Consider the following 15,325-nt stretch of genomic DNA (forward strand, 5'->3'; position numbering starts at 1 on the left):
CTGGAGCAAAGATGCTTCAGAAAGAGGTGCACATTTCAAGCACAATTTCATGAGGTTGTGGTACCTCAGTGCAACGTCAGGCAGCCGGGCTGCGTGTCACATCTTGAACTCACCTCTGCATCACCGAGCTCACAGGGAGCAAGCAATTTCCTTGTGCTGAACTAGTCTGACCTCTTCTTACATGTCCCTCTGCAGTGTGGGGCTCCTCTGGACTGCGCTGTGCTGAGCTGGCTTCCCAGCAAGACCTCATTTGCTTGAGGAACTGCCGGCAAGGCAGCATTTAACTGAGCGTGAATCTATTACAAGTCTCCTTTATTTTAAAACAGGAAAAGCTTGTTTAATGAGGAGAGTGGAAACATACAGAGACCATCTTAATTTTTCCACTTACCACAACTCCTAACCAAATAACAAACCCCAAATAACTGAACATACTGAAATTGAACTGAGAGCTGTTATCCCAAATACCAAACTTTCAGGAAGGTACTGATGCTGTGCTTGAAGACTCCTGAGAAACCACAGGCTGTCCCTGAGTTTCAGCTGGCAGCAGACTATTTGCCATTTGTTCCTGTATCAGATAGGGCAGCAGGACAGTACCTCCAAGGCTCTCTTCCTAGACAACCCAGGCACTGAGAGGCTGTTAATCATGCTGCATCCTGAGCAGGCAACATGCCAGATGAATTTCTCTTGGAGTGTTTCCACCAGCTGCTTCAACTTTCAGGCCCAGAACTGGCATTTTTTCCTCCGTCAAATGAGAAGCCACCAACATGAAGGCTGCATCACCAAAGCATGTTCCCATGGACTGAACTTCAGGGTTTTTATCAGGGCGCTGAGATGGCAATCAGGCATGGATGCACATAGACTTTTCACTATCACTTCACCATTTAAAAAAATTCCCACTAGCTCTGCATGGGGAGTTCGTGTATTTGTCTCAAGGCCCAGTCTTCAAAACACACCAATATTAAAAAAACCCCCCTTCCATTCAAACAATAGCTTGTGGGTTTTTTGCACACCCACACTCCTTGTATTTACCATCCAGCCTGGATTTATCTGGCCATGACATTCTGCCCACCACCTCATCAGTTCTTCATACTCTGTTCTGTTAGAGGAAGGAGCTGTACAGGTACCAGTTTGTTTCCTGTAGACAAAGTCTGTAAGTGAAAACAGAGAAGTCTAAGAATTGCTCATCTCTGCCCTTATCAGTGAGATCTTCAAGGGGAAGAGCACGGCTGGGTTTTGACAAGATCTGTTTTCTGTTAGGCTGTGTCAACCAGCATTAACTCTGCTTGAATGAATCCCAGCTCAGTTTTCCCATCGCTTTCCCTAGGATGAACATCTTGCTAGGCAGCTTCATTACCCACCCATCTCATTTGGCTCCCTAGATGCTGGCACATTTGCTCCACATGTTCTGGAATTTCCCGTTTTCTCAAAATTAAAGTCAGCCTTTCAGGATTCATGCACATAAATTACTTTGGTGTGCTAATTTGCAGATGTTTATCTCCAGGTAGCAGCACTCCCCTTTAACCATATAGTGGAAAGTACTGCTTGAGGATGGGGAACTATTATTCAGTTTCTTCCAATATAAAGAGAAACAAACCAGGTCAAATCTCGCTATTTGAAGTCCCTGACACTGTGCTGAGCCAGTCTGTGCATGGGTAAACTCCATTCGTTATTCCCGCCCTTGTAAGACATGTCTTCACACTGCTCTCCTTGCCTGCCATACTCAGAGCAGCAGGTTACAAAATCTCATTTTTAAAATAAAGCCCAGAACCTATCCCTATTTCTGCCTTCTTTCCTCATTCCTGCCTTAACACTATGGCACCTGAGCATTAGTGTTACATTTTCTGACTCTGAGGTCAGATGTGGGAGTACCTTCCCATTCATAAACCTGTTTGGCCCCCAGCACCTCATTCAATCCCTGACCAAAGTGCACGGATCATGTGGAATCTTGTAATGATGCTGCCTCCCTAAAAACCCCAACTCCTACAAAGGATGCCAGACTGTTTGCTTGCAAATTGAGCAAGTTTGTTCTGATTTACATCAAAGAACTGTGCACTGCAGTATTTACAAGGGCTCCTGTTTTGGCTTTTGGCAAAGGCAGATGTTGAGCCAGGAGCTGTATGGCCAAACAGCTGGAATGTGCTGCGTTAAACACTCCACCATTCACAACGAGATGTGCATTTCTCCTGGGAAGCATTAGGGACCAGACAGGCACCACCAATCATGTTTCACAACTTTAATAGAATATTCTATCTATTCTGTACAAATTGAAAACACTGTATTAAGTTACAAATGTGTAAGGTAAGGCTGGAGCACTCTACATGCCTGGTCACAGTGTTGATACAGCTGCTATTCAACTGCTGCCAGAGGTTGGCAATGGATGCTGAAACTAGAAATGTGTACCTTAAGTGCCACACAACAACAAAAGGTAGTTTTGAAGACTTCAGAACTTTAAATAAAACAAATTGTGGAATGGAATAATTTCAGTGTTGCAAGTAAGACACCCAGACTTCAGATTTATTGAACTGATTCACTCTGATAAGTTTCCGTGTTCATAGTGAAAGGTCCTTTCATGCTGGACACTAAGCAATAAGACTACTGGAAATTGTCTGGTTCTTTGGCTGCAACCCACTTCCACCAACAGCAACAGTTTGGCCTTTGCATTTTGATCTTCATCCAGAAGAGTTGTCATTTTGATGTGAGTTTGTTTCTTCTGTCTAGACTACTACATTGAGACCACTTTGAATTACCTGTTTTACAAGTACCCATATTGTATGCAAAAGAGGAAGAAGATTTTTCAAGTATATTAAAAACTATTAAAAAGCACTAATTCTGTCAAAGTACTTACAAACATGAATAAATAAATAGTAAGATGAACAACTAAGTCTCAAATATGACACCCTCTTCAATGAAGTAAAATTACTTCAACTCAACTGGTTGTACTGAGATAATAAATATGACATTTAAAGCTGCTCAAGCACTAGTTCAATTTGTAGGTTGCGAGAAACATTAAAAAAGGGGGGAGGGAACTAGCAAAAAAGTCATATTGCTCTATCTGTTTCAGCTACCATACATGTAATCCATTTACTTTAGCTTCTCAGCACATTGCTATTCCACGATTTTCAATGTTTAACAAGAAAATGGATAATCCTCACATGGTAGTCTGGACTATTCCCCTATGCATAGGGCAAAAGGCTCTAAAGGCCTATTGACATACTGAGCTACAGTGTACCAACGGCTGTAGAGTGTGCTTTATTTAAACCTCAGATTTCCCAAATGCATTGAAGTTGCCACTGTACATGTTAAGCAATAAAGTTAGTGAAAATCATGCATTTTAAAACAAATTAATTTTAAGCATTGTTAATAAGATTGTGCTGCAGCAATAAAATATCCTGAACTGCAGGCCAGGTATCCAACTATTTGTTACAAGTTGTTCAAATATCACTTCCAAGTGGTATTTCCTTATTACTGTTGTTTGCATTCAGCAGGTTGGCTGGACTCTTTCTGTATAAAAGGAAAAAAAGAAAATAACCAGTTAAAAATCAAATTGGCATAAAAGAAAACACTCCAACAAATAAACAGAAACTGGCTATGCAGTTCTGAATTAACTAGGTATCACTAGCATGTACAAAAATGCTACATGCAAACTCAAGCTACGTTATAAAGGTCCAACAGAGTCACCACATTTACTGGGTTTCCCCTTGCCCCCAGCTGCTTGGTACCCCATAATTTTTAATCTTCTTTTGTGCTGTTAACACTGCATCCTGTAGACCAAGGTTCACACAAACAAGAAAGCAAACCACCACCTACTCCCCCCAACCACAGGCTCTATTTGACTTCCAGCCCTCTTAAACAATTTTAACAACCAGCTGCCACCTCCTCCAGCTCTGAGGAGGGAGGAAGGCAGGCTGCTTATTCTGTAGCACGTCTGAGTTTTTCCTTAGGAGCCTTGCCCTTTCTGCTAAGGTGATAAAAATGTAATTAATGTGTTGATTTCTGCTAGGTTCTGCATCACCAGCAGGTAACTATTCAACAATTTAACACTGGGCAAGAACTCCATATGTTAATCTGAATATGTAAAAGTAGAAACACCTTCATTAGGTAGTAAAACAACTTCCCCTTTGGCAAAAGGAAGTGTATTTGGGAATGAGAACAAGTACTCAAACAGCTAAAAACTTCAGATTTACACTGCACTTCTTGCTTTTTTTGCAATGTAAAACAGCATTCTTAGAAAGCAGAATTTATTCAGTGAATTTCCACTTTGCTTCTCCCCTTACCATTCTTAATATAGTTTATTATACACAAACAGCAGTAACAGAATCCTGCTGAACTCTAATAAAGAAAAATATAGGTATGAAACACAACACCCAGAACATCACTCATGCAAAGTAAGATGTTTCTTAGTTACTATCCTAAAGAGGAGGTTTATGTGTTATAAAAGATGTACTCATGCCAAAGTTCAGTATACATCAAGTAACCAAGAGCTAAGACAACAGACTCATTTTGCCTCTAGTGAGGAAGAATAGGTGCAACTAATTTAAACTTCCTTATCATGAAGTTTGCCCTTGATAATCTGCACTAAATCCAGGATATTTTTCTGTTCCTCACCTAAACTGCTTTAGGGTCAGAGTGGTCACTATCATTCCCACTGCAAGTCAGGATTAGGGCCAAATGCACAGATATGTCTGAGACCATTCAGATTTCCTCCTTGTGGTATTCCTCCCCCAGCAACCTGGCTAACTTTACCTTTGTTCTCTCTCATCTGCCTGAAGTTCCAAGTAACACTGATGTGAATTAAACTGCACTGATTGGGGACTAAATACAGGAAAAGGGATATGTTTGCACAGAACACAAAATTAGCATTCTTGCTCTTGAATTAAAATTTAACTGCCACTGGTAGTACATTGCATGCTATTTGTTTTTTTAAGGGCAGGCAAAACACAGCAGCATGTTACCAAAAGTTTTCTAAAGGTCTGTATTTTTCTTTTAACTGCTTGGTATTTAAACATGCCCAGAGCAGTGTGAAGCATCACTTCCTCTCCCTCCCTGCATTCTGGATAAGAGCCACAATAAAATAACAAACTATTTAAAATGCTATTTAAAATGCACTTAAAAATCTTTCCATCTCCCTCCTTCCTTCCTAGTCACCCGGTATATTTAGATCAAGGCATACATAGGTTGACCACTGCAACCATTTCCGCCAAATTTTAATGATCAACCAAAACACTTGTTATATTTTCTAATAAACTTCATTATCTTTTCCTTATTTCTGTAAACACTTAAAACATATTTATTGCATGTAACTGTTTATTCTGTAAAAACTGAGTCACAGAGATCACAAAGTTCCTTTTTAAGGACCTTTCAGTGTTGATTACTGCTCTCAGATAAAAAAAAAATAAATACAGTTTGAGGGGTTCCCGGATCTGAGTCAGCTACTGGAGGATTTTGAGACAAATATGGCTATTTTAAGCTTACACTTGAGGGTGTATCTGTGTTGGCCAAACAAAATGTTTAAGCAGGCCCTAAGTATCAAGGCAGTATTTCAGACCCAGACTCCAACATAATCCATATTCTCCCACCATTCTAACACACAGCACGGCCCTTTCTGAGGAAGCCAGCACATGAGCTCCACGCTGCCTACAGCTACCTTCAGCCTCATGCAAAGCATCTCACAGCCTAATCCCAGAGGACACCAGCACAAAGAGACCACAACTCCCTTCCAGTTACAGCTGCTCCAGCAGGCACAATGCACACTGAAACTCATCTCTGGCCTCTGCTAGCTCTGGTATCAGGGGGCCAGACCCCAAGCTGTGAGTGTGATGGAGAGCTGACATCCCCACTCCCTCAGGCTGGGCTTTAAAGCCTGAGCCTGATCTCCCTGCAGAGCCCAGACTTGGTGACACTGGGTCAGCCAATCACTATCACTGATCTGCCTTAGCCCCTGTGCCATTTATCACCCCATCCCGGCAAGATTTCCATTCATACTCTACTTCCCTAAATTAATTCCCCATGGTATCTTAGAAAGGTAGTGAAGTGCATCAGCCAGGCAATAAAGACCAAAGAGACTTCAACTAGCAAAGACAAGGAGGAATTGCATCTTATTTTAAAATAAATTTAACAGTAAACACACATACTGAAGATCACTACCAGGGCTACAGAGATGAGAATTCTTCTTGTTGTAAACAGATTCTCTACAGTAACCATAAACAGACTTAAGTTCATCTTAAAATTGGTAGAATTTTAAAATTTTTATAACTTTAAAGTATTTCATATTTACTTATTCTGTGCAAGGAGTTTAAACTACTCTGGGCCTTTAATTTCAGTTTGAGATGCCATTCTAGTGGATATGAACAAGCTGAGTGAGACTCCCCCTATTTTTTCTCTTTTGCTAACAAAAATCAATATAAAGCTTTTTGTTACTGCCACTCATTTATTGCATCACTTGCTCAGAATTAAAAATTTCCCCTAAAATTTGCAAGAACAGAGGGCTAAAACAGAAGAAAAACAGGTCTGAGTTAATACTGCTTTCATGACTTTCCTACACAAACCCCACCATGCCTACTCATCCAGTTAAACTGGTATCCTAGAGGATGGGGATGCAAGTCCAAAATACCAATACCACTTATTTTAGCAATTTTGTTTTTCAAAACAGAGCCTGCTGAAGAAAACACTGCATTTCTATTAGTATTCAGTGTTTATACACACCAGGCAAGATACATTCCTAGGTGATTCAAAGAGCAATCAAGTCTCTATCTCCTTACTTTTCCAATTCAGTTTTTGGGAAGCTTCCCATCTGCTAAAGTAGCCATGCAGGAACAGGCAGATCATCAAGATCTCATCTGACCCCCCAAGAACTCTGCTGCCAACAGCGGGAACAAAGCAGGCAGCAGGCACTAAACCTGATGTCCTTTCCAGCGGAGAAGGTAGAAAGCCTTTCTGAAACATCTTTAATGAAATAGTCCGATCATAGGACCTAAAGGTGAACCTTATCTTTATCTCCTATTCTATGTTACTGAACGAGAAAAAGCAAGGATATCAAATATATACACAGGATGTAAACCCAGAGCTAACTGGAGTTAAGGAAGCAACCCTAACCCTAACCTAAACTGCCTTCTTCCACAACTGGTTCTGGAAACGAATTTGCTGCTGACAGGTCCTGCCACTATAACTCAGAAGACAAAGCTCCTTGAAGCCCATGCAGTCTCACACACAGCAGCTCTTTTGCTCATGATTCAAACCAGCACTCTGCATTACCCTGTCAGCTACTTCTCAATTTAAGCACAGCCTCAGTAAGGTGAAATAAAGGCAGCTAAAGGAATGTGACATGCAAGCACATAGAAAAATACAGTAGACAAAACAAACTACATTGTCCAGTTTTGTAGCAACTTCTGAAGCTACTTCAAATCATCTGACTGCTCAGTCATCCAAAGCCACAACTTATATATGGCACAAGTGCTTTGTGTAAGAGATGATAATGATCTGGTTGTATCTGAACAACTCAAACGTACTTAAAACTCACAGGAAGGAAGGAGGAAAAGTTAACAAAGCAGAAAGTGTTGACATGCAGCAAATGTACAACAACAATAAAGGAGGAGGTACTATGGAAATGACTGAAAAGGAGAAACTGGATTTGAAAGGAAAACAGACCAATTATTTTTATGTACGTGAAAAAGAAAACTATTCTAGGTAAGAATAGCAGGGGGTGGGAACTAAAAGGCAAAGAAAGGCAAGGAACAAGGAGAAACAGGACCAGAAAATGGCATGAGCAGGAGAAAGAATAGAAAACAGGACTGGGGTATGAATGTCAAAGGACAAAATAAAAGAATTCCAAGTTGACTTGAAAAACTGGAGCCAGTGGCTGACAATTTTTAACCATAGGGAGGGAACACAGCTGTGTGAGAGACTGCAGCAGGACAACAGACAAGCCACTGTGACAAACGGATGTTCTGCTACTGCAGGTGAACCACCCGCACCAAAAACCAACACAGAAGCACAGCTCCATTTTGAGTTTAACAAAGGCAAAGAAGGGCATTATCTATGCAGAGGGAATGAGCTGGAAGGATTATAGCTTCTTCTAAATAATTAAAATAAAAGGACAGAAGCCTAAATGGGGGGGGGGGGGTTGGGGGAAGGGCAGGTGGGGGAAAGAAATATGGAGGCTGTTGCAGGCATTGTTCTCTGTGAGGAATGGGATGGAAGGTGAAAGATGACAGTATCCAACAAAGAACTTTTTCTTTCTTCTTTTAAATAAAGAGACAGATGAGCAGAAGAACAATATTTGTGCAGAATCATGAGAGATCAAGAAAAGGCTTCTAAGAGTGACTGCCTGCCTTTATCAGGCAGCATAAATAAGATGCTGGAAAAGTCATACTAAGTAAGCTGATGTTACAAGATTTTAAGAAGAGCAGAGAAGATATTTAAGAAATAATTTGCAAGTGCATTAGAAACAGTAAAGAGATGCAACATCAAACCAGAAACAAGGAAAAATGAAGTCTGACAAGTCTCAGTATCTTTTATCATGTGTATATGAAATACAGTTTGATTGCTACAAAGGCAAAACAGAAAGTGTGCCAGGAAGGCAGAGTGTCATTCTGAAAAATCTACTTTAATTATATTATTTAAAGGCACTCATCTCTACACCCATTTCTTTCTATTTTTTACTAATAAAACCTAAACTCTGAAGTCACCATTCCCCCATTTCTTTTCCCCATACAAGGAAAAAAACCAAAACAAAACAGAAAACCCTAGAAAACAAACCACATTGCATGACTACAAATGGGACTCTTGGAAGTTACGTATGAATGGAATTCCACCTTACCTAGAAATGTATGAATGATAAACAGACTTATATTACACCTAAATGGGAAAAAATTGAAAGGAACTGTCAGCATGGATGAAAAGTGAAATGTACAAAATAATACAGGAGGCAACAACCATAACCTTCCAAGATAACTTAAACTTTTTTTCCCTACAGAATACCAGATCCTCTAGAAGCATATTTGATACTTCACACAAACACATGTTGATATAGAACTAGCACTGTTTCTCAGCTGTCCAACTTTTTCCCATAACACGTACACCACTGCATCTTGATCCTACAGAGCAGTCAGAATATTGATTTCTGCCCATCTAACCCTGTTTGATCGATCTTTGTACAAGACAGACTTTCTTTAGTATACAGAATTTATCATTAAAGAAAACCAAACTTGACGCTTGATAGTGACAAAAAGCATTTACTAATGATACGATGATGTGCATAAAACTACACCAGAAGAATGACATGTCAAGCTGCTGTTAAGACTTTCATCCAAAGATCAAGCAGTTTTGCATGCCTTTCATTTTTTCATCTGTCTTTATAAAAAATTGAAAGCTGATGTTTTAAGAACTAAATGAACACAAGTCTGTCATCACTATCCCAGCTTCACCAAATATAAGTGTTTACCATGACTGAAGAACTGAGAAATACCTGTCAGAAGGAACACTAACCCTTCAAGGCTGAATTTTAAGCCAGGTATCATAAAATTTAAAATTCAAAGTTGAGGACTGATTTTTTTTTTTTTTGATTTCTAACCAAGTACAGACGTGGAGTCTAACCTGCAGCCATCAGGACAACGATAAAGAACAATTCTAAGGAAAAGAAAATAAACAAACAAGCTAGTTGAGATTTGTCAGACTAATTCTAACTTGAAGTCCAGCCAAAGAACATACGAATATGACCTTTCTAAAGGAAAACTATATATCAGCACTACACAGAGATGCCATTAAGATGCAAAGGCACACAGTTTGGAAATTATCTTAGTGCAGGTTGCTGGAAGTCAAAACCTACATTTTCTCAACTGGCAGAAACATTAACTTCTTTTTTAAGAGCAATTTGAGTGCTGAAGATAATGAAAACACTGCAGAGTCAGAAGTTAGGGTGTTTTTGGGAGTTTCAAAATATTTATTGATCGCTTCACAAACTATTATACCCTTAGCTACACTGCTCATAATTATAGTCTGTGTTATGACTAAGCATACAAAGTCCTTACCTTAGGATCACTCTCTGCATCTTCCTCCTCTTCTCCCTCCTCTTCCCCCTCCAACTCCTATGACAAAATAGAGATAAACTAACAGAAATTAAAACAGGTTAAAAGTGCAACTTTTTGTAATGGATAAAAAGCAAAGTAGCAGATTAAGTTATCACTGTATTCCAGAGTGTTTCAGATGTCAACATCGGGCTGATTTAAAAGAATTCCAAGTTTTAAATGCAAAATCTTCAAAAGATTATATAAAGGTTTCACTATGTCTTAAGGCAACCTTCCTATGTAAGCTGCTGCTGCAGTCCCACAGCAATTTTAAAACTTCTACCTAACAAATTATTTGGAATTTTATTCTGGTAATAGGTATATATGTCTGATTTTGTTCTTTGTTTCGGTCTCCCTCCAAAGAGTGTTTATTTAGATTACTGTGGACAGGCTATGCATTCCTGTGCAGGATTTTTGCACTCAGTTTTACACACAACCACATCCAAGTGATAACATCTGGCACTGGAGACTGATGAGAAATACACATACACACTTCTATCAATACCCAGCTTAAAAAATAAAAATATGAAAATGTTTAGCCACTTAACAGCCTAAGCACAGAGAAAAAAGAGACTGCATGCTGAAGGCTGCTAGCTCACATCAGATCAGCAGCTTGACAACTTCTGATGTACTCTGGTGTGGTGAACCTGACAGCCAGGGCTGTACCTTTGACAAATTAGCGAGAACAGCACAGTAAAAGCAGTTAAGCAAAAAATGCAAAGGGTATTAGTTCATTTAAGTGTGGTAACATCTAGAGATTTTGTGCAAAGCCTTTCACAGTGTGTTTGTATTCATGCAACACTACTGCAAACAGACCAGAGCTCTTAGTATACAAGAAATTCCAGCCTAAATTGAGCTTTTATACTGAGCAGTTACACACTTCCCCTTTTTACTTTATATTTAGTAAGACCCAGTCTTCAAGCTTATGACAACTAAAAGCTGACAGCTGAATTCCACTACCACCTAAGGAACAGATACTTATCATGCAGCACTCTAGAGAAAAACCCTTGTCTATAATTTTTGACTCATCAGAAAGCAGCTTTCAAAATACTAGAAAAAACATGGATAAATGCTCTTGCAGAAAGTACTTTTCTGAAGAGGAAAAACCAGCCACACTTTTGCAAGTCATGAATGCTGAACTCTTTTGTAAAGAAGTACCATGCACAAGGGCATTTATGAACAACTGTTTTCTGCTCCATATAGGAACTATTCCTGGCGCTGGAATGGAATAGGTAATCAGTCATCTATAAAAAATACAGTGTGCATCTCACCTCCTCTTCACCTTCTTCATCTTCTTCAAACTGAAAAACAAACCCAAGGTTTAATTAGCTCTGCTGGTATTTGCATAAAAACTTCTGCAGTAATATGTGTAGCATGTTCAAACACTAACTGAAACAAAACCCCTTCCAGGTGTAGATTAACAACTTACAGCAAGTTGAATGGTTCTTTCCTGTCCCCAAGTAACAGGAATCTCTTCAGGGTTTTTTTTGTTATTCTCATGTTATTAATACTTCCCACTAGTCTAATCAGCAAAGGAGGAGAATTTTTCTGTCTATGTGCTGACTACTAAACAAAATGCTAATTGCATACATACGTTATCATCATCCTCTATAGCTTCCCCAGTGAAATACAGCACAGCACGAGGGACTATCCTTTCACGGAAGAAGTGTCCAATTTCAAAATCTGCTGCTAAAGTGAATTCTGAGTCTTCATCCTGTAAGGCAAGTCAGTTTGAGTTTTCTATTGCAAATGTGATGTGCTACACAGAAGCAGATGAAAATATTTCAACCTAACAGGTTTGGGAAAACATCACCCTGTCATTATCAACCTTGAGGTCACAGGTACTTTCAGTATACTTAACTTTGTAACAATAAAATCTGAAGTCTAAATCTAGATTTGCAGAATTGAGATTTTCTGTACAAGTTTCCTACTTTCTATACACACATTACTGTCCTGCTCAGGCACCTTCTATTAAAAGCTCATAGACTTGGCTGGCTCTGGCATCTGACATTACAGAACTGTTCAGAATGCTCCAGACTGATTTTAAAAGAAGTCAGGTACCAGCCATGCAGGAGTGCTGCGTGGGCAGGGAAAATAATGACCTTGCCAACAGCAACCACTGGAGATGTCTTGGATCAGCCAGTCGGCTAACAGTGAACTGTCAACGGATTACTTGGAGAAGTCGACAGTATCCTTTCTCTTTATCAAGGTGAAGCCCAGTTTAGTCAAAAGCAAAAATAACAATAATAATACACAGTACTTGATAAAAGAACTCTATAGTCACTATACAGTGACTTGGCAAAAAGGATGTGGCAAAGCGCAATTGTGCCATTTCAAAAACTTACCAATGACTCTCCATCACCAGATACTGCAAAAAGAAAAGACAACAAATTTAAGAAAAGCCTGTATAGTATCACCCACCTCAACATTCAAGATGACAAAACACAGTATAAAGACCTTCTCATACCAGAAAACACTGAGGTTATAAAGGCTTCACAAGGTAACTATTAAAACTATAATGACAATTCAGATTAGTATTAAGTTAAACCTAGAAACTGTACTTTTAAGAGTTTCATATGTTGTAGTTAGAGCACCAAAGCTGCCATTTGTACATCAAAGATTTTTGCACAGGAAATACTCTTTCTACAAGGATGGGCTCAGAGGGCATGTGGATCAACATATTTAGTTTCTATATAAATACTGTAATTACAGTAACTTCATGTGGCTACAGCACTACAAATCATCTCCTCTCCCCCAAAACAGTTATTAGCACCAAGCAGATGAACATTTTGACAAGAATCTGCAGAGCATCGTTGAGAGGAGGCTCAGTACCGTAACCAGCATGGAACAGGGTGGGTGTTTTGTTTGTTTAAAGACAAAACCAACCAACTAACCAACAATAAAAAAAACAAATCAATGCAAAAAACCCCAACACAAATCAAAATGTATTTCCCTTCTCTACACTACCATGGGATCTACTGTAAAAGTGATCATTTGGTTTAGTCTGTTCTCAAGTTGAAAATGCAAGTGTCAACTGCCAGCAGATGTCAGTGTCTTATCTCATACAATTAATTCCGAAGTGTACCCTTTAAGTATTTAAAAGAACAATATAACAACAGGAGACAAATCTCCATCCCTTCCTCAAAGCACCAACAAAATTTAAAGGGTATTTCTGTACCAAACCACCTCCAACTTTGGAAATACATATCATCCTGTGTTTCTTACCCCATGTACATGAGGATTTGCAGTGGTAATTAGGAGGGACAGCTAGTTCATAACAGCCCACAACAGAATCAAGAACCACTCTGTTCAGTACAACTCTGGAATCACACAATGGTTTGGGCTGGAAGGGACCTTAAGGATGACTTAGTTTCAACCCCTCTGCCATGAGTAGGGAGATGTTTCATGAGACCAGGTTGCTGAAAACCCCATCCAGTCTTGAACGCTTCCAAGGATAGGGTATACGTAACTTCTCTGGGCAAGCTGTTCCAGTGTCTCACCACTTCCACAGTCAAGAATTTCTTCCTATTATCTAACCTAAACCTGCCCTCTTTTGGGATAAAGCCATTCCTCTTGTCCTGTCACTACATGCCCTTGCAAAAAGTCCCTCACCACCTTTCTTGTAGGGCCCCTTTAGTCCACAAAATAAACTACTTCCTTCATCTATGTTCGCAGAAGAGGATCATGAAAGATGTACCAAGAAAAAAAAAATGGTTTTGGAATCCATCTGAATTGTTTAATATGTGAGTACACATCTAACATCAGACAAGGAAAATGACAAAATTCCATGTAGAGTATCAGGAAACCCTAATTAATCACAGAAGAAACTACAGGAAGTTCTGTCACTTGACACAGAGGTTTCGATCAAACTGCTATGCTGTAACTTGACCAACAGTGGAATACATTTCTTTTGCATGTTAGAAACTGATCAAACTGATGCATGGAGCCATCCTGTGGTAAAACGTGTTAACTTCTTTAAGAGAGTCTATATGAGACTCTTTTCATACTATGAATCCTGTTTACACTGCACACCTACTGGCCAAATTCTACAGAATAACATCAGAACAAAATAATCTGGATGGGCAAGAGTTTGCAATCCTCCTCTAGTAAGCAGACAGTTTACAATGCAGCAGCATAAATAGTTTGAATGTTTAAGCCACATAAATACAAATACATATAAGCAAAACACAACCTATTTTAAGGATCCTAAATTCTTAATTTCTAAGCTTACCCTTTATTGGGCTGAAGAAGTTAAAAAATGAATCGTTAGGTACTTGTTTAGTAATTGTCCGAACTGTGCCTCGGCCCTTGTGTTTCTGTTTCTTCTTGATTGTTTTAACCGTGACATTTTTTCCTTTTTTCCAGTCAATAGTACACCTAGAGACAGCATGTGAGAAACAGCATTTTAACACAAGGCACCACGGAAAAGAAGGAACTGAGCAGCAGAGCAGCAACATCAAGGGCAAGATGGCTTATCACTCTCTAGATAAAGCTACTTGACAAGATATGAAGTGGATCATAGGCCTACAGAAGATGGGTATTTGGACATATCAAATATTTCCCTAAATGAAAATGCTATACAAGTTTGTCTCGGCAGAGTAATCACTGCCCCCACTCTACTCATAATTCAATACCTCTTTGGCCCAACAACTGGACTTCTGCCACCAAGGACAGGATTAAACTGTTTCAGAAAAAATCACACCAGTCAGACCATTAGGAAACAATGCATTACATCCTCTCACTACAGGTCAAGGAAGTGTCCAGTTACCCTAAAAATGAGTGTCCAAAGAGTGGCCAGGGAGAGCAGTGTCTGAGCTCTCCAAAGAGCAGTGCTTAGATTGACTTGGCAGCCAAGCACATCAAGCTGCAAAGAGCCTAATCTCAGTTCCATTCTGCTGCTGTACAAACTGACACTCAATAAAAAGTCTGTCTCCATTCAACTAAGTTTTACCCAAAACTGCACATAGCAAAGAGTGAGGGGCAAACACAGCTAATTCACCTGTAATGGAAATAACAGTGTCACAGTAACCCTTAAGTGCCTCAAAAATATCTTGTCCTATAGACAGATGGCCAGTCACCAGTTTTACACTTAACCTGTGTAACAAGTCACAGAAACATTTTCCTGCTCTACTTGTACCATATCTAACACCTTCATCAGGAAACATCAACTGAAATCAAAGTTCTGACAAATCAGCAACCTAAGAAAGCATTCCTTTGTAATACTTTAACAGAAAATATTTTGCTATAATGAATTAAGTTTTCTT

The 15,325-nt window shown here is 39.4% G+C and overlaps 1 protein-coding gene across 4 annotated transcripts in view; it reads right to left on the reverse strand.

Moving 5' to 3' along the window:
- Nucleotides 1-2,218: 2,218 nt before the first annotated feature.
- Nucleotides 2,219-15,325, reverse strand: part of NAP1L4 (nucleosome assembly protein 1 like 4) — a 28,323-nt gene continuing 15,216 nt past the window's right edge. Inside the window, exons 9-15 of one of the 4 annotated variants that reach the window (XR_007204290.1) lie at nucleotides 14,293-14,438; nucleotides 12,407-12,429; nucleotides 11,656-11,775; nucleotides 11,333-11,362; nucleotides 10,026-10,103; nucleotides 8,816-8,853; nucleotides 2,219-3,501 (exon numbers count right to left, since the gene is read on the reverse strand). Coding sequence is in view for 2 of the 4 variants with exons in the window: in XM_048306980.1 (XP_048162937.1) it covers nucleotides 3,463-3,501; nucleotides 10,026-10,082; nucleotides 11,333-11,362; nucleotides 11,656-11,775; nucleotides 12,407-12,429; nucleotides 14,293-14,438 (415 nt within the window). In the remaining 2 variants the exon portion in view is untranslated. The remainder of the gene's footprint in view (nucleotides 3,502-8,815; nucleotides 8,854-10,025; nucleotides 10,104-11,332; nucleotides 11,363-11,655; nucleotides 11,776-12,406; nucleotides 12,430-14,292; nucleotides 14,439-15,325) is intronic. The other 3 variants (XM_048306981.1, XM_048306980.1, XR_007204291.1) reach the window with 3 other exon arrangements.

Source organism: Corvus hawaiiensis, chromosome 6, assembly GCF_020740725.1.
Source record: "Corvus hawaiiensis isolate bCorHaw1 chromosome 6, bCorHaw1.pri.cur, whole genome shotgun sequence".
NCBI lineage: Eukaryota > Metazoa > Chordata > Aves > Passeriformes > Corvidae > Corvus > Corvus hawaiiensis.